This window comes from Patiria miniata, unplaced genomic scaffold (assembly GCF_015706575.1).
Source record: "Patiria miniata isolate m_02_andy unplaced genomic scaffold, ASM1570657v1 HiC_scaffold_9, whole genome shotgun sequence".
Taxonomy (NCBI): domain Eukaryota; kingdom Metazoa; phylum Echinodermata; class Asteroidea; order Valvatida; family Asterinidae; genus Patiria; species Patiria miniata.
The window spans coordinates 6,314,874-6,334,839 of NW_024037076.1; the positions used below are offsets into that span (position 1 = coordinate 6,314,874).

Here is a 19,966-nt window from a genome sequence, read left to right on the forward strand (position 1 = left end):
ACTCATGAGACACTACCTATGGTTACTCATGAGACACTACCTGTAATTACTCATGAGACTACTTATGGTTACTCATGAGACACTACCTATGGTTACTCACGAGACACTACCTATGGTTACTTACGAGACACTACCTGTGGTTACTCATGAGACACTACCTATGGTTACTCATGAGATACTACCTGTGGTTACTCACGAGACACTACCTATGGTTACTCACGAGACACTACCTGTGGTTTTTTAATAGTTTCTTTTCTATTAGTAGTTTTTGTAGGCTCACATTTAACTGTGATGTTTATACAAGAGAGTTAGCTCAGCGGAAGAACAAGTAGAATACTATCAGAGTTAATAAGCAGCACTGACTGCTAGCAGTACTTGGATGGGCTACATGACCATATCACCCTGTAAACTTTTGACAAAGCATGTGACCGAGCGGAGCCTACACTAACTGAGTGAATTCACACTTCCTACATAACAATCCTTACTGTCCAGCTGAAGCCGACAATTTGGTCTGCTCAGCCTGTCCCAGTTTACTGGTCGCGTCCTGGAGTAGATTCTGGACATTCGAGGCGGTCAGCGGTGCCGCATTGATCTGGTTGACCAGCTGGTCCATCTGAGTGGAGGGACGGACCGTCGTGTCCTGCACGGCCCGGGCAATGGTCCGAGCCTCCACGCTGCGTGCCTCAGCATCCTGGAGGGCTGTGTAGGTATCTAGGACCTGTAAGTACAGGCTGGTCATGTTGGCCTTAGTGGACAAGGCAAGGTCCTGAGATGAAACAAAGGAAATACATAAACAACTTTTCAACTTGCAGAGACGAGATTCTGTAGAAATCAAAATTTCATATGACACCACAAATCCATGTGCACATGCAGTGGGACATGTCCAGGCAATGGGGGAGGGGGAGTAGCAACGGGGGAGGGGGTGTCAACGGGGAGTGCAAAAAAGGCAGGCCCCCCCCCCCCTTTGCTTTTCATATTAAATTGGGGGCGGAAGTTTTTTGGACCCACTTTATTGGGGGAAAAAATATGTTTTTGGCTCCCCCCCCCTCCCCAAGTTGAATTCTGGATCTGGCCTTGTGTCCAGGACACTGGAACTCATAGTGCCAGCTACCATATATTCCTACGGGAAGTCCACAGCAAATCTTCAAACTGAGCATTATGAAATTTGTCAGTACCTTGTAAGTCCTGGCAGCAGACTGGGCCTGGTTAGCTGCTGTATCAGCATTGGTGACATTAAACCTAGCCATCTCGCTCCGATAGGCTTGGGCGTCTGCCTGCCCCTGGACTATGAGGGCGCCCTGCAAGACCCCCTGCATACTCTGATTAGCCTCCAGGGCAATCTGCTGGGCAGCTGAGGCATTCTGGGCCGTGGATGCCAGCGGGTAGTCTTGCTGGATAGCGCTGATTGTTGTCAGCAGGTTTGCATTCTGGTTGACCTCAGTGGCGCGGTTTTCGTCGTCCAAGATCACTGCTGCCTGTTGTCGCTCCATGGCAGCGCGTTCAATATCCTGCAGGAGTCTGTCCACACCACGTATAAGCTGCTGGATGCCCTGCTCCGAAGCCTCAATTGCTGCATACATGCCTGCAAGACATCAGCACACCAATTCTTATATTGTAACAAACTGCATGTAGATCCTTCCCTTATTAAGGCCGGTTCATCCTTCCCGAATGCGAGTGCAAAGCAAATTTGACCTCAGGAAACATTCGCTGTGAATTTGTTGCGAATTCCCGGCGCAAATACTTACCATGATGTCACAAATTCGTGTTCGCTTTCTCACCGAGTAAGAACCAGCCTTTACATTTTAAGAATGAATCACAGACTTAATGTGACGCTTATACAGGGGGGTCCGAAATGTGTTTTTTTCACTTTTTCAGAGGCACATTTCTCAAAATTAAAGAGACATGCTGAAATTGTTTTAAGATATTCCTAAACTACAAGATGTTGATGGTAGGCCTATATGGTGAAAACAGCATTGAAAATAAAGCTCAAGTTAAGAAATAACAGCCACTTACCGAAAAATGGTCAAAACTATTTGTCCACATCTAGGGCAGTCATGTAGACGTAATTACAATTATTGCAGTTCTCTTTGTGCGCAGTGCTATTGTGTTGACCATATACATCTCACAGATTTGCATGTGGATAAAGTGGTGTTTGACCATCTTTCTTTAAACCATCACCATTTCTTAATTTAGGCTTTATTTTCATCGCCGTTTTCACCACATACCACAAAGATGATGTAGTTTAGGAATATCTTGAAACAATTTTAGCATGTCTCCCCAATTCCAAGAAATCTGCATCTGAAAAAGTGTAAACCGTTTTTTGAACCACCCTGTATATCTCCATGTTCCAGCATCTCAAAGCACTTCATAATTAGTACCCCTCAGTTTTCCGACAGTTTTAGATCAGCGCAATCTGGTACCCATTTCTACTCCTGGGTGGAGAGAGGCAATTGTAGTAAAATATCTTGCCCAAGAAAGGCTCAAAATGCACCCACTACAAAATGATGGTACTTGGAGAGATTGTTCAACAGTAGAATAAGATTGTTCATACAACTATATCTTAGAAGTTTTCTGTTTTCATGTAATTACCACGTGAAGGAATTTCAGGGTACAAAAAAAAACGGTCCTCAAAAGTCAAGCCATTGTAGCACTAGTTGTCATTCCATTCACATGTTACTTTTCAAAAAGGTTCTTCAAACCCATGTGTGTGCTATGTGTATAATTCTGAAGCTAACGTGGGACCTGTTATTCCACAGTGAATTGTCGGATACATTTTATGCAGCACCAGTCTTTTGTTGACAGCTTGGCTCAAAAAACATTTAAAATATGTACAGACAACGCCAAAATTAGTGTCACGTCTGATGGGTTTTTCACTCTTTCACTGTAAATGTAAGACATGATTTGGATTATCTGTGACCTAGACTTTTGCAATAAAGTCAGGAAACAATCTAAAACACTCTAATTTTGTGGAAATCTTCCCAACGTACACCTTTAAACCAACAATATTCCAAGTGATAAACAAGCAGAGTAGAATAAGACAGTTTACTGAAAGTTGGAATCACATTGCCGCAACATCCAATTTTGTAAAGAACTATCTCGTGGTCTTTTCTGAACATTACAAAGATTATAATTTTGAATACAATTGATATAAATCAATCATAGGAGATGAAACTTGAGACTTGGATTGTGGGCTTTAGCCAAACATTCTTTCAGATACCTGAAGACCTGTGAATGTTCCTACCTTGTATATTGACCCATGTGCCGTTTCCTAGTTGAAACAGTGCCGTCGTGGTGCTACTCAATGCATTGAGATCCTGCTGCAGCTGCTCGGCAGTCTTGACGGTGTTTTCCTGGATCAGTACGCTTCCTGTGAACTGCTGGACATTGGTCAGTCTGGTGGTCAGCTCCAGCCGACGCGTCTCCACGGCGGTCACTAGGTCCGTGAAGTTGGCCACTTCGGCTGAAATCTGGATAAATAGGATGACAGTCATTTGGGATGAAGTGATCCAAATATCATGCCTTTGCCCAACTCTAATTTAACAAATTCAGCTACGCAATCACAGCAGTCGAAATCAATCAAGTTACTGTTTTCAACAGTTAAGAATTCCTTATTAATTTGACATAGCCATGCTTTGACTGGAGGTGATTGATATGCCAACTGACAGGGGTATATGCACACATTAAGATATCCGTAAGTGTTATAAACCATTCTATTGTTTCGTATCATGTTCACGTAAGCATTTGTTTGTTGGACTGTTGCCAATAAAATGGAGTAATCCAAAATGGCAGCATCAAATGCAAGCCTCGTATCTGTGGCTAATCCTGCTATGAAAGACAGAGAAATGGCACATATACAGGGTGAGTAAAACAAAGAAACCCAAATGTCAGGACCATTTTTTTAAATGAAATTCTGCATGTAGCACTTTCAAAAGCTAGGATATGAAAGCCCAATTTATAAGCTTTCTTTTAGTATGAGAATCATTCAAATCACTAATGTACTTTTCAAGTTACAAAATTTTAAACACAAACACCGTTTTAAAGTTCTGTCCACGGATCACAAAAAAGGTAAAACAAAAACAATTCACATTTATCCCAATTCAAATTGTTTTCGTTTAGCTGAAAGAACACTTCCCTTTTTTAATTGGGCTTTCATATCCTAGTTTTTGAAAGTGCTACATGCAGAACTTCATCAAATAACCGGTCCTGCCATTTGGGTTTCTTTTTTTTTTACTCATCCTGTATGTTCAGCAATTCGTCCTCTTCCAATCAAATCATCATGATCGAATAAATGATCAGAAAAGAGGGTGTAAATTTACAATTTACAATGCTTTTCACATTGACGTGTTTCATGTGATATACCATGGTCCAAACATGGTCCAGACATGGTTGCGGTATTCGACTCACTGTGCCGTGGTATGTGGGTTCGAACCTTGACAGGGACAATGACGCTTGTATTCTTGTGCAAGACCTCTTACTACAATTGCCTCTCTCCACCCAGGAGTGTAAACGGGTACCTGTGAAGGTAGAGACCAGATTGCACTGATCACGAGCTACTTCAGAGAAATGGTCTCATTGCCTGCTGAACAGGGGTAATAATTGTGAAGCGCTTTGAGACCTTTAGTATAAGCACCACATTATTATTACCCATGCTGTGTACACGCGTAGCGGATAGTGAATTGTGTATGACATCACAAGACCACACAAACTGAAGACGTATCCAGCGTGCTAACCGTATCTGTTCGCATGCGAAACCATTATATTAACAGGAGTCAATTGTGCGTTTTTAAGAACCTACCATGCTGAAGCCAGCCTGAATGTATTCCAGATCCACCAGTTCCCTGGTTCCCTGTTCAATGGCCCCCGCTGCACTGCTGAGGTTTCCCCTGATGAAGTCTAGTGTGTTGTCTACTTCCTGGCTGGTCAGATTGTTGTAGTTTGCCAATAGTCCTAAAAATAAATTGATCATTTTGTTCAAGTTGATGAGTCCCGAAAAAAATTACAATTTAACACAGAGAAGTAGTTGGAGGCAAGGACGCGCATTTTCTTTTCCCAAATGGATTAGGTTTTCCATCTTCTGACTGGTCCATTACATAATGCCTTGTTCTTGACAACACTATTCATCAGCTTTACATGTTGTAAGAAATGTTCCTTCCTTGCTAATCTAATTTAAAGCTATAGTCCATCATTTGCAGCCATCCGAAAAGTAACTGGCGTAATTATTGTTGAAAAACATACTTGGTTGAAAGATAATAAGGGGACTAAACTCCCTGTGAAATTATTCTTTCTGGCAAGCTGTCATTTTGAAGTAATCAACGAAAGAAGGCCTTTCCAACGGTGCGTCTTAATTTAAATTAGTAGTTCGTTTTGTTATTCGGTGAAGCGCGCCCAAACACTTTTGTTGCTTCAAACGAACAAAATGCACAAATTACAAATGATGGACTATATCTTAAGGGATAAAATGAGAAGCAAAAAAGGACTAATTGGGATTGGAAGTCAGCTCAACTGAGTAGAAGTCTCAGTTACTTCCAGCTAGTCCACAAATCTGGTTTTTTTTGTAATGATATACCTTAAGCCCTACACATCTATGAATATGCATGTGCACCAAAAGGATGCTCTCTTTCGGTCTTGCTGGAACTGTTTGGGGGGGGGGGGAAGTGCGGCCAAGACACCATTTGATACTACATACAGCATCAGTACCTCTTTAACTAAAACTTGTACAAATTACATTTTAAGTATAATCCAAATGGGAGAACATGCCCCCTGTAGTTATGCAACTGCCTTGAATCTGCAACATAATGGGGGGGGGGGGGGGACCATACATGCTCTCATTTGAAATCTCAAATCGAAAAACAATTATACTGCTATTGAATTTTCATTTGCCTTTTGTTCCCTTGCAAAATTGATGCATCCCAGGTGTCCGCGGAAGATTGATTCTACTTACGCCGCTGAGTGAGGGATCATGCAAAAAACGCAAACAACTATCCTGTAGTAAAAGCTGAAGTATGTTGAGGAGTTGGCTGAAAGTGGGTGGGTTGGGGGGGGGGGGAAGAAGGCGATTAAAATTTGAAGCTTACCTCTGAGTATCATCTGTTGCTCTCTAAACAGGTCTGCCATATTTTGGAATGCCCGGCGCCAATCCTGGAAACATTCCGGGCAAGGCTCACAGTTTGGAAAAGCACCTGCAACCAATGTCAGGAATTTATTGTCATTCAAAGTTTTGGAGAACATTTCTCTTATAGCAAGAAACTTTCAGTGCATTTTACCTGCCTTTTTCTTTGTAATATTTAACTGTGTATAAGCAATTCAATATTTCATTGGGTTAAAACTGTAAGAATTACTACTTCTTGGCATATATATGAAGAGCAATGGAATTTACTGAGTGTGTCTTTCAGCTTTTTATGCCGAACTAAGAACACAAGGAACACATCGTCGCATCAATGCAACAAGGTCGTATCTCCTAAAATGGCATGAATGCAAAACGCCCATTTCAGAATGTCAAAAGGTCGTATCTCGCTTAAAATAACCCGGATGTACACGCAAAGTCAATGGACATCGAGATACAACCTTGTTGCACAGAGTGTGTTCACGCGAGATACAACCTTGTTGCACAGAGTGTGTTCACGCGAGATACAACCTTGTTGCACAGAGTGTGTTCACGCGAGATACATCTTTGTTGCGGAATGGAGTTACGACCTTGTTGCACTGACGCGACGACATAGTGCTATTCTCAGAACTCCAGGAGAGAAACTGCCTCGAAAACTCGAGCCAGTTTGTGCCTGTTTTTAAGAACCCCACTTTTTCAAAAACTGGATGCCTATTTTAGCAGACTGCAGTACCTACTGGTTCAATATCAAAGTCTGTCTTTAACCCTTTAGCACTGGTATTAAACTGCATTACATTGTATTTACTCCTCCATAAATCAATAAAACCATAGAGTGCTGGGGTGGTTTGATAGGCAGGGCAGTCTGTGGCATTATGAGGGCTAACAGGTTAAAAAAAACTATACAAAAGTAAGTAACGGTTCCAGTCATCTTGATGCTGATTTTTTTTTCATTTTAAAGAGTTTCTTTTTATTGCCTTTGACAAAGATTCTGCTAAGACGGTAGGCCATCTAATTTTGTTTGAAATGCATTTTCAGACTCATTTTTACAGCATTTTGCGAGGCAGGCGGGCCCTACACATGCACCCATCATGCACACGCAATATATGAAACAGCGTATATAAGACAATATATATGAAACGTGGTGTATATAAGGTAATTTATATGCAGTGCAGTGTACATGAAGTAAACGGTCATTTTTAGAGATGAGATACATGACCGTTTTAGACCAATGAAATTACAGTATCCAAGACATGATATAACAAAACATCTTGTTGTTAATGACAGATCAAATCTTGTTTATGAGATACTTGTACTTGTTATTTAAGTCAGTAATCTATTTGCATGAAAAGAAATAAATTATGGGAAAATAAAAACAGTGAAACGTGAAACTCATTAAACTTACCAACAAACACTTCAGTGACTATTTCAGACCCATCTAAAACAGTGATAGAGGGGTTGAAACAGAAAATACAAAAGGACAGAACGATGGAGAAGAACACAGCAAGACAATTGTTGGCAGGGAAACGAGGCAAAAACAAAACAAAATCCAAGTATTATCAACATGTCTAGTGTTACGTACATTTAAGAACAAAATATGAAACGATAAAAACAGTGAAACAATGAGTACATGTAAGAAAATAAACACACTTGTTAATTAGTGAAGGGGAGATACTATGGTGATCATTATACAATTCTTAGAATGAAAATGTACAATGAAACTGAAATATTGATCTTCTATGATGCTCAAAGATATTCTTTTTTCGAGTGGTGAATCCAGACCTTGGAAAAGTGACCCCAACTTTGTTGCCCATGGATTTACAAATGTAATTGTCTTATGAGAAACACATTAGACAATACAATTTTAGAGATGTGCATCTTCAACCTTGTGAAGACATTACACTATTAACATAAGAAATATTTCTCTCAATTTGAAAATGTTAGAACTGGAAGAATGTACATGTACGTGTTTAGGTTTACAGTCACAAAATAACCCATGAAATATATGAGAGGGAAAGGACGTGTCATATTAGGAACAAAAAATTGTCAGTATAAGAACAAAATACAAAACAAATTATACCGGAATAACAAAAGACATACACTCTGCTCATAGAAAAGGACAAGTGGTTAAAAAATTCAACGAGACGATTTTAATGCTCTGTTGTAAGCAAACAAGATAAGTACCTTCGTCGACGCGTCCACACCTGTTGCACGTCCGTCCTGCGATTGTCTCGGACTTACAGCTGCACTGACCGGTCAAAAGATCGCAGGCACAGTTATCATTGACGTCACAGGTGTCAAGGGCAGTACCCTCAAGGCTACACTCACAAGCTGTTGGGTAGAGAGAGGTAAGGTTTCAGTTATTCTTCTATGGGCCGATAGAAGGGCCGTTCATACTTCACGTGAAAGTGAAGGCAAAGTGAATGTCATCATGTCAAGAACTAAAGTTTTATTACTCTGATGAATTTGCTCCGGAGTGAAATTTGCATGACGTATGAACCGGCCTTTATACTGTGGCTTACCCATTCATGGTGCACGTTTATTTCTACTCCAGCACCTTGCATGTCTGAAAGTTTTACCCCAGATTTCAAAGGAAATGAAAAGTCGGCAAATTGTGAGTATTACTATTCATAATGCCCATTAAAAAAGTTTTGAGAGAGATGTCATTTTGATGTATTTTCAAAGTGTGCATTGAACCGTTTTAAATTGTGCTCCAAAATAAGAAAAGATATTTCTCACAAAACATGTGGCTTGAGTAGAGATAATAGTTTGTCACCTTAACACAAATTTTCTCTTGGTCAGTTAGGAGTTTCTGGGATTTGTCAAGTGCAAGACATTTGAGCAATCGTCTACCCGATTTTGTGCTTAATTTTGGAACACCACCTTTTGATTTTATGACATTAAATTATTCAAATTACATTTGAAGCTCATCAACTAAAGCAATGAGGAAAGTTGGGAAAATGTTTTGTGCTGCATGGACTTTTTTATTTATTGTTTTATTTTACCAGGGTAGCCCCATCAGTTATCAAAGAATTGTTCTCCCTGGGGGCCCTGGACTTCAACATTCCTTGGGCCCAGGGTCTCACACAACCATAATCTGGTCCTGAGTGCAACACGTGTCAAACACAGATCAAAACTGAAAGAATTGAAGTTCTCACCTATGCACTCTTGGTCTATGTTCCAGTATCCCTGCTGACACTGGTCACACTGTTGACCTGTGACCCTAGGCTTGCACTCACACTGACCTGTCACCTTAATGACAACAAATGGTACATAACGCTTAGCATTTGACTTTAGACATCCAGTCTGAATGACTAGTCATGATATGATTACAACCCTAATAAGCCTGTAGCTAGCCTATTGTTTTGGGTGGGTCTTTTCATAGTTAACCAGTTCGCACTGGGGTTATTTTGACAAGAATGGAACGAGGCGCGGGATTACTTTTCACTCGACCTCAAGCCAGGCGGGTTGAAGCCATCACCCTCGGGCAGCACACTCATATTTCTGGCCTTTGCTGACAGATATTTCCGGCCTTGCTCTCCGCGTGTTTATCCGTCATCTGTTCCGAATGCCGCAAAACCTTTGCGTGTATACACGTCATCCGGCGCGAACTGGTTAATAAAGGACTTGTTGTTGTACTGGGCTTGTTGCACACTTACAACTTAAGTTTGATAATTTCAATTGCCAATTGACAGATTTAAACTGAAGTTCGCAGTGATGTTGACATTATTAAGACTACAATTTTTCAGCCTGTGGCTACTGCCTGTATGACTGTTACACAATTCAAAGAGTTATAGAAAATCCTACCAAGTCACACTGCGTCTGTTGGTTCACAGTCCCGATGTGATGACAGTCACAAGGCATACACCCATCCCCGCTGGCAAAGCCCCAGGTATCCACAGCGCACTGCATACATCGGTCCCCGATCACGTTAGGATAGCAGGAACATACGCCAGCATCACGACTGCAGTTCCCAAAACCGCCGACTGGATCGCAATCGCATGCTGAATGGACGGAATACGGGAAATGGGTATAGAATATATAAAGTCAACATAAAAAAATCAATTCTTATTTTGAATCAATTTTCATGTTCTTATTACAGTAAACAAAATTGGACGGCAAAACCGTTTCTGTCCTTGTGTGACTGAAATTTGAAAAAAATTTTGTTCAAAAAGAAAGTTGTTTCACTCCAGTTACAGTCTGCCTGCTGATTCAAACATAGAACAAGTTTGGGGGTGTTTATAAAAATTGGCACAAATTTATTTTATAACTATCGAGAGAACACAACAAAATACATTCAAACGTACTGGACCCCTTTACCAGCAAAGTGACACATTTTGGTAAATAAATAAACAGATATATACTCGCACAGTCACCAACGTTCATGCTACAAAGTGTTGACAGATTACTCCAGGTGTTGATAATTAAAAGTACATGTGACCATTTGCATTTTGTGCATTTTTTTTCTCATCTGAAGCAATAAAATTGCTCAAAATCTTAAGAAGGGTGCGTGACAACTAACTTGTTGAAATTTCAGCTCAGTGGATACTATACATTTTGAAAAAACTGAGAAAATCTATGCACAAACTTTTTGGTCATCTAACTGGAATACATTGCTAATGCCTGTAAAAATGTGCCCGTTGGCACATTTTCTTAAACCGCTTTCAATACTTTCGTTTTCTTCCAAAGCATACCATTCCAGACGGAATAATTTCACAGGGTATGTGGTTTCAGTTCTATCTTCACTTTGGGCACAGATTTTCTCGTTAATTCAGTTAGGTACATTTCCGGGTAATTACCTACAGGCCTGGATTATCCAATAGGCACAGTACGCACTGTGCCTAGGGCCTACAAACAATTTGGGGCTTACGAAAAATTTGACAGCTTACAAAAATATCACGGTATGGCCTGGCTTGCTTAGTATAGCTTAGCATCAACATGAAATTGGTGCTAGTGCCTTGGGCGCAGTAGGGCCTATGGAACACTGGTGCCTAGGGCCTACGGAACACTTAATCTAGCCCTGATTACCAATGTTCAAACGTGCCTTTAACAGGCAAATTGTTGATGTTTACCTTGGCAGTTGTCTATGGTGCCCCAGTAGCCAAAGTCACAGATGTCGCAGGTATGGCCAGTAGTGTTCCCTGCGCAGTTCAAACACTCCCCGGTGATGGTGTTGCAATCGCCAGGGCTCAGGTTGCAGAAACAGGGCAGGCATTGGCCATTGTTTGTCTGGCGTAACAAATAAAAATATCTTTGAAATAATTTCAATTCCTTATTGAAAGTTTGTCAATATACAAAATACATCCATCAATGGGTGCATGAAATACAGCTTAATGACTAGGCATTTTGGGAAGTGTTGCCTAGTGGTTAGTGTTCGTGACTCATGATCTGAGGGTCAGGGGTTGGAATCCAGCTGCTGGCCATACATTGTGTCCTTGGGCAAGTCACTTCACCCCCACTTGCCTCTCTCCACCCAGGAGTATAAATGGGTACCGGCATTAGCTGGGGAGTAACCTGCAATGGACAAGCATCCCATCCAGGGGGAATAGAAATATTCTCAGTGGTTTCATGCCGAAGAAACAGAAGATAAATGCCAGCCTGATCGGCCATATTGGTTTACGACAGACTTTAATTGGCTATTGTCCATAAGTGAAATAATATTTACCAACTTATATTTTTAGGCATTTTAGAAAGGTAACCTTCCTGAATTGTCTGGCATGTCCTTTGTACTTGATGTATAAAAGTATACTGTTGCATGAGTATCCTTGAATAGCAGCTGATATTGAAGTATAACAGAATTGGATTAACATTTTCAGATTTCACAAAAAGCGAAAAATTCACAACGTTGAACATGAAATAAGTCTTTCAACCCTCCAATTAAAATCAAATTCAGTTTTTTAATTAATACGTCGCTCTCAAATGACGTCACTTCCCACAGTTTGTCATGTGCATCAGCATTTTGGACGTCAAATTTTCATGACGCGCATTGGCTGCACCGTATATCGAAGAAAGTTTAAAGCAACACATGCGCATGTTTAGAACATTTTACACACTGCGTGCACGTGCACCTGATGGCATTGAATACGCAGTTGTAATTTTCCTACCAAGATGGCGTCCTATGAGAGAGATCTATTGGAATGTATTTATAAATTTGACGTACTCTCAAAGAACAAGTAAGTTTGAATTTCTGAAACCCTTCTGCACATACCAAAGTGTTAGTTGGAACACCGTAATACCCGGTCACGCATGTCTGGCAGTAGTCCCCACTGTGGCCTACTGCACAATCGGCACAGACTCCGGTATCATCACAGACCGAAGCAAAGGAGTTGACACTACCCGGGGGTCCTGGGCACAAACAGGGCTGACAGTCACCTGTGAGGGAAATGAAAAACAATTAACTGGTCATTTGGAAATTCGCTAATTTGGAAACTCACATTTGGAAATCAAAGTGTGCTTAACCACTTCAAGACGGGATTATTTTTGCTGAAATTTGGATGTTCGAAAAAGGCAAAATATAGCAGCCAACTTCTGACATACAGCCAAACGCCACAATTACTGATTCGCAAGAGTCATTTCAACAATATTTGTTAGATATTTCTTGCCGAAACCTCATATTTTTCAACACTCCGAGGTGTGCAACGGAGCGTAATTGTACAACGAAAGGCTGTGCACAGCGGCCAACTCAAGATCAACACATGGTCTGCCTCCACAGACTTCACGTGTGTGTACAAAAGACATAAGGGATTAACGTGTTTAGACGTCACCTGGAGGCGAAACGAGGCAGGCTTGACGTTTTAGCCCGTCAGCCGTGCCTGTGCATAAAAACAGCCAGCGCGTGTTGACACAGCATCCAACGCAAACTGGTTTTAATAACAGGGAAGCAAAATTCACCCAAAAATGAGAGCCTCAAAGTAGACTGGTTCTCAGTCCAAAAATTACTTATCCTTTCATAGGAGGGTGTAGGAACCAGTCTTGAAGTCAGATCTTGTCTGGCTAGTTTGCCTGTACTTTTCTAAAAAAATTAAAATCATCGCATTCCAGTAAATTGTTCTATTAAAAATGATATTTTTTTTTTAGTTTTTTCGATAATCAATGCATTGTTTAAATTTCTAACATGCTTTGATTTTGCTTTGAGGTGTGTTCGTGCAATAAGTGTGAAAGAACAGGTTAGTGGGAAAATAATGTTTTCAAGGCATATACTTCAGTGACTTCTGACCATCTCACAGAACATCAGTGTTTCCCCCTAAAAAACTTGTAAAATGTTTTCCAACATTTTAAACAGTGCCCCCCCCCCCCAAAAAAAACACTTACCTGGCGTGCCGCCCGTGGCGTTTCCATAGTAACCATCCAAGCACAGCTCACAAAACTCCCCTCCGGTGTTGTCTCCGCAACCCTGGCAGACACCGGTGTCCGGGTGACAGGGTAGATCACTGTGACTGTTACAATCGCAGGGGACGCAGTCAGAGAAAGGCCCCATGTCTAATGAGGCTCGCTTGAAGCCTGGCGCACAGCTCTCACAAAACAGACCCTGGGTATGGCAAGAGTAGACTTGAATAAGGTTGAAACGTTTGGAGATTGATATGCACAACGGTTACCAAAGGAGAGTTGGGAAAGACCACTGGGAGGCACATTGGAACGCATTGGTGAAGTTCTGCATGTAGCACTTTCTAAATCTAGGGTATGAAAGCCCAATTCATAAGCTTTCTTTTAGTACAAGAATCATTCAAATCACTCATGTACTTTTCATGTTACAGAATTTTAAACTCAACCACCGTTTTAAAGTTCTGTCCACGGATCACAAGAAGGTAAGTGTTCTTAACGAAAACAAACCACATAGGGATGTGTGCAAGGGCGGATCCAGAACACAATTTTGGGGGGGACCAAAACAATTTTGGGTCCCCCCAAAAAGTGGGTCAAAAAAATTACGGCGTGGGGTTCGGGGCCCGCTTAAGGGCCCCGAAAATTTTTTGGATTCTAGATGCTCTGTGGTGTGATCTGAGGCAATTTCTGACCACTTTAACCAATGTTTTTTGAGGAAAAGATGGTGGTGTACTCATTGCCTGCCTTTATTGCGATGTCACATAAAAAAAAAAAAATTGATTTCGTTTTTGGGGGGGGGGGGCCATGGCCAAAAAACCAGACATCAAATGAGGGCATCAAATGAGATGCTTGATCTAAACCTCATATTGACTTTGTCATTGATGCCTTACCGTGTACTGAGCAGGGCAGGTACAATTCTCCACAAAGTCCGCGGATTCTCCCGTTATTGAACCATCACCCTGCATGGCATAATCTAGCATGGCACTATGCAGGAATACTGACTCCCCAGGTAGCTGTGTATACAACCAAATGCAAATTAACTTTGAGAGAATATAGTTGCAATTTCATGAGCAAGTTGGGCCCATTAACTTTTTAACGCACTTGTTTGTACATTGTATAGACTATGTTAGATGACCTCAAAAACCTGCAAGATTTTACGAGAATACAGCACATCCGGGCACCGTGTATAGGATCTTTAACTTATGTGATGTCCTATTTTGTTGCGTGTATTTTGTGTCCTGACTGGGCCCATCCATTCATGGGTATTAAAGAAAGCACTACAATTTACAACATATTAAAAAATATTGCGAACTGATGGCTATTATAAATTAAAAATATTGACCTCAATTTCTGTTCAGTCAATCACGCGGATAACAAGTGGGTGAATTCAAACACGGGAGTCTGTGACTAGACTTGTCAGTGTTTGGTACCAAGATGTTCACATAAAACGTGAACGTGGATTGGCGAGACTTACACGCTCTATCACAGCAATTTACTCCTTGATAGTTCCATAACACCGCCTTTTTTGTTGTTGTTGTTGTTGTTGTTTTTGAGTGGGGGGACTAATAGGTTAAAGATTTACGTACTGTCTGTGCTGGTTTTTTTTTAGGGCGATCAACTCGTAAGCACACCCACACATACACACCCACGTTTGTTTTACATACGCTATGTGGACATTCCTTTGTTTTCGTGTAGTTAAGAAAACTCGGTACAAAAAAATAACTTTACCTAAATTGTGAAAACTCTTTCAACCCCCAATTTTTAATTTTTTTTGGATTTCCTTGGATGTTTCTCTTTATTCTGTGACAGATAACCCTAACCCGAAATGTCTCTAAACCTGTTTTCCAGAGAGGGCGAAACGTTATGTGGACACGGCTTAGTCCACATAACGTCAACACAACCTGCATTATGTGGACATCTTTTGTTCACATGTCCACATAGTGACTGCAAGACAAACTCACACCCTTTGCTCTTTACAGTATAAGTGGTGATATATTCCTTCCAAAAATCAAACATTTTCATCAACTTACGATAAATCAAGCTTCAATGCAATTAAGAAGCTATCGCAACTTGCATTGCTGAAATTTGGCAATGTTAATTTTATACTTGCAGATTGCATATAATAAAATTGGATTTTCCGATGCCATGCATGAAAAACTGCTCACTGTTAAATTTGGTGAACTCATTGGATGGGTGCATTTGGACTTACCGTAGTGTATTTGGCCCGGATGCGGATGGACCGGATACCAGCTAACATCTTGATCATAAATTCAGCGGTTGGCTGGTCCCCTTGCAAGCTACCTTTGCGCCAGTAGTTCTCATGTAGCTTGAACTATTGAACATTAGGTCAATCAGTAACAAATGCGTAAAAATGTTTGTTTGTGAAATTATCGATCAACATAAGCAACGTTTAAAACTCAACCTGTGCCCATATATGTGAACAAAAAGTAAATAGAAACAAATCACAAAAGAATTAAGCAAACCATAAAATAAAATATACAGAGAACAATAGATATCAACAATAAACTAGAAAGTCTGTGATGCTGGAATTGCCACATTTAGTATTTTGAAATATATTTGCGGGTTAGGGTTAAGGAAGACATAGAAATGTCTCACCTGGTACTCTGTCTCATTCATATTGGTGTTTGGTACATACGGCAGCGCGGCAACCAGTGTCTCATCCACATAGGTTCCATCAATGAAGACATCTCCCTCTGGATTTACAGAGGGGTCTTGGGCTGTTGACTGGCTGAGCGTGAAGGTCAGAGACTGGCCGTAGGCCGTGCGGAAATCACCGTGGAAGACAGAGGGTGAGGCAAAGAAGAAGTCAGTGGAGTTACTCAGCTCGGTCAGCTCTAGAATCAATCTGTAAGGATGAAATACAACGGCAAGAAAATACTATTCTGTCTCGTTGAGAATACCTTTTAAGTATTCGAATGTCAACAAAATACATAAATGTCTCGTCAGCAGCTGTGGTAAACTGGTTCCTGTTACGCTGCAATAAAGACAATTACATCACTGGATCCACGATGGCACCAAATGCACTGTTTGCCAAAATGTAAACATTACATATAAACATTAATGATATAAAATGAAGATTTCAGTGAGTTAATTCATGAAAGTTTTTTGTGCATGAATTTTTCTGTTTTCTGGAAGCTAATCGTGATGTGTTAATGCTCATTAAACGACACTGCCACTGGTGCATTGCTGCGCATGCACATGGGTGTGAGCTGTCCATGCATGTTACAAATGTGCGGTTCCGACCGTGTTGGTCATTTGCGTTACATGACTATTACTTGGCTTGGATTTTCTTTCATTTTCAGTAAGTTAATGAAATTTAATGAAAGCGCATATCGATGAGAGACCTGCTGGTATTATTTTCAATTGAATGGAATGGAGATTAAATACTCTACATGGTGTCTAAAACAATGTAGCAGTCAAACAACATACCAGGTACTTTTTCTGAGGAAACTAAATTGGGTTTTTTTGGTAAAAAAAATTACCATGAGATGATAGTGTTCTTTAACCTTGGCAGGATATTTGTTCGGTGTGATATGGACCTTTTGTTTAAAAGTTACGGCAAAGCCTGTATTAAAAGACTTGGCAAAATCTGTTTGAGCCACTTTCGTCACCTTTTTGTTATGTGAAAGCCTTTCACAAGATACAAAGTAGCCCAACTTGGAATTCATGTCCATTCTAATAATTAGCTGTATCTCTGGACTTGGATGTCCAAATGAGATGGGATAAAGACCATTGTGTAGAGTATTTCCTATACCTTCAGACTCTATAGACATGTTTTGCAAAAAGAGAGTGCTGCACCCGATTTCATGAAACTCATCGATCCATTTCCCAAAACAAGTCGTTAAGTGCAACGCGTCATAGGTGTATTCATAGCACAACTCGGTGACTGTTTTATAGTCAGCGTACGCTAAATAGTCGGCTGAAATTCAACAAAGAGTCATCAGATCTCTGCTTGAAATTTGTTAAAACGTAAAACAAAATGGCGGCCGTGTGATGCAATTTTAAAGGAAAACAAGCTCTCACTGGACTGTATAGTTACTTTGAAATTTCAACTGCAATATTCCAGGCTAATTCATAATTATTCAATGAATTTTCTATTTACAACTTTACACACATTGCCTCGGTATTATAGTCTCGCTTTATGGCATAAAACTGGCTAAGAAAAGGACTTTTCTTATTTTGCGATGACCACTAGACACGTCGTAACTTGCGACGAGTTTAATTCGTCACGTTTCGTGAAATGGATTATACGATGCGTCGCGAGTTGCGACCTGTTACACGTCGTAACTCGAGTTGCAACGCGTCGCAGTGCTTCGTGAAATCGGGTGCTGGTAATATTTATGGATATGTATACTGCTACATTTTTGTGGAGACACCCTGTGCATGCGTATAGAAACCCTCTTGTCAACTTTAAATGTCATGCTGGTGGAAATTGCTATAAAGAATGACCACTATAACAAACCTTCTTGGACCCCATTATGTTCATTATGTGATGTTCATTATGTGATGTTCAATTGTATCACATTATCTTTCAGTATATATGTTTACTTGCAAAAGGACTTGACGACAACACTGAAACATGCATAAGGATTACCTGGGATTGGACACATCCAGAATGGGCACTTCACTGATTGCAACACTGTCACCGGTACCCGTCACCCCGGTCCAACGTGGATCAACAGCTCCAAAGTTAAGCAGGGACCAACTGCTGACGACCTGGCCCCTGAACCAGGATAACGCAGTGCTGCACTGCGTGCTGTGTGAGGAGCAATAGCAGCGGGCACAGCCACGCTCACTCCAGGGCCCAAAGCCATAAAAACCTGCATGGGAATAGAAGGTTGAATAAAAAGGGCGTAACCAACCCCGAGAGTTGAAATGGTGTTTTAATCTTCAAACAAAATTGAATTCTCGATCCTGATTGGTTGATCCATGGCAACCAGGCCACATTATCCTATATACCACGATCCATACCGCACCCCGCATATTGCACTAATCCAAGATATGTGCACCATTCCTGCTGAAAAGTTTGTGGACAGCGTGCCCAATCCAACTTAATACAGTGTGTCAAGTTTGCTTGAAGATAAATTTGTTATCCCACTCACAGTCGAGGAACACGGAAAATGTAGTGCGTCGCTGTCCCATATGCCACTCTATGTGACACAGATGCACTACACTATTCCGTGTTCCACTCATACTTGTACGGTGGGATAACTAATAGTGTCTATTAAGTTTGTATGAATTGTGACCAATCCGCAGATGTCTACGGTATATGTTGTTCAACAATCAAGGCTGACAACATAATTGTGGGAAGCGTGTTGCATCCAAGTCAGGTTAATTTTTGCTCGTTTCAGTCTTCAGGGTTCCTACACTTTTAGGACAACAAACTTTTCAATCACCAAATTATGAAAATATAAGACCTAGTTCATCAAAATGCAGATCAGAACTGTAAAACTTGTTCCGTGAAAAGTGCTTAACAGAAACAGAAAAATAACAAAACAAAGCAACAATGTCTTTTGAAATCAAAATGCTTGCATCGGCGAAATTTGTCGCATTTTGTCGGCTATAAAAATCAGATTTTCGATGCTGAATTATGAATATACAATATTTAAAATTTAAAATAAATTGGTCTACACAAAATTCAATGACTTTTCCACGACTTCTGTCATTTTTACAAATTTCCATGACTTTTTCAGACCCGGAAATTAAAAATATAATTCCATGACTTTTCTAGGTTTATTCCAGGTCACAGGAACCCTGAGTCTTGCTCTACCCCATTTTACTTTGTTAGCCACAAATTTTCACTGCACTTATACATATATATTAAATAGTAGAAAACACATACCAATTATATTAAAGGAGCTAAGCAGTAAGCACTTATGAAAAATTGGAAGCAGAAACAAATTGGAATGAAGAGTCAACCACCTTGCTGGGGCGGGGGGGGGGGCACACATCGATAACCACGGACCAATTGACCGATAAAGAGTCGAGGTTACCTTACCCACAATGCATTACCTTCTTTACACGCTTCACATTTGTCGCCGGTGGTGCCCTCACTACACAGGCAGTTGCCCGCGCTGTCACAGCCACTTTGCGCACTCCCCACCTGATCACACTCGCAAAAGGTACAGCCCTCTGTTGTCAACTGGTAAAAGCTGGGGGAGTAACAGAACAAAATGTAACATCTATTAAATTGTAGTGATGGGAAATACAATACAAATATATCATTCGGGAAATATACTGATATACAAGTTTGGCGGCCCTCAGGTCGACCTTGTGACGACACAGAACAGTTTGCGACTGACTTTTCAGGATCAAGCTGCACCTGAGCTACGACCGTCGGGAACATATCAGTTGCCGATTTTTGCAATCGGCGCTAAATAAAAATCAACAGTCGAAAGAGTAGAAAAACGTGTTCCCGACATGTAGGAATATATCGCAGTCAACATGTGTGAAGTTACAATGTCGTACGTGCATCCAGATCATCTTATTTCACTGTATAGCCAATCAACGTGCGGCAAAAATGGT

General features: G+C 40.8%; 1 protein-coding gene across 4 annotated transcripts in view; it reads right to left on the reverse strand.

Moving 5' to 3' along the window:
- Positions 1-19,966, reverse strand: part of LOC119720836 (laminin subunit gamma-1-like) — a 50,486-nt gene that overhangs the window by 4,647 nt on the left and 25,873 nt on the right. For 2 of the 4 annotated variants that reach the window (XM_038190689.1, XM_038190692.1), the window contains 17 exons: positions 19,454-19,593; positions 18,036-18,261; positions 16,037-16,286; positions 15,630-15,752; positions 14,311-14,433; positions 13,412-13,628; positions 12,309-12,472; positions 11,173-11,329; positions 9,908-10,104; positions 9,259-9,352; positions 8,285-8,431; positions 7,506-7,538; positions 6,075-6,179; positions 4,796-4,947; positions 3,242-3,467; positions 1,176-1,582; positions 486-766 (listed from right to left, as the gene is read on the reverse strand). In XM_038190689.1, coding sequence (XP_038046617.1) covers positions 486-766; positions 1,176-1,582; positions 3,242-3,467; positions 4,796-4,947; positions 6,075-6,179; positions 7,506-7,538; positions 8,285-8,431; positions 9,259-9,352; positions 9,908-10,104; positions 11,173-11,329; positions 12,309-12,472; positions 13,412-13,628; positions 14,311-14,433; positions 15,630-15,752; positions 16,037-16,286; positions 18,036-18,261; positions 19,454-19,593 — 3,042 coding nt within the window. The remainder of the gene's footprint in view (positions 1-485; positions 767-1,175; positions 1,583-3,241; positions 3,468-4,795; positions 4,948-6,074; positions 6,180-7,505; positions 7,539-8,284; positions 8,432-9,258; positions 9,353-9,907; positions 10,105-11,172; positions 11,330-12,308; positions 12,473-13,411; positions 13,629-14,310; positions 14,434-15,629; positions 15,753-16,036; positions 16,287-18,035; positions 18,262-19,453; positions 19,594-19,966) is intronic. The other 2 variants (XM_038190690.1, XM_038190691.1) reach the window with 2 other exon arrangements.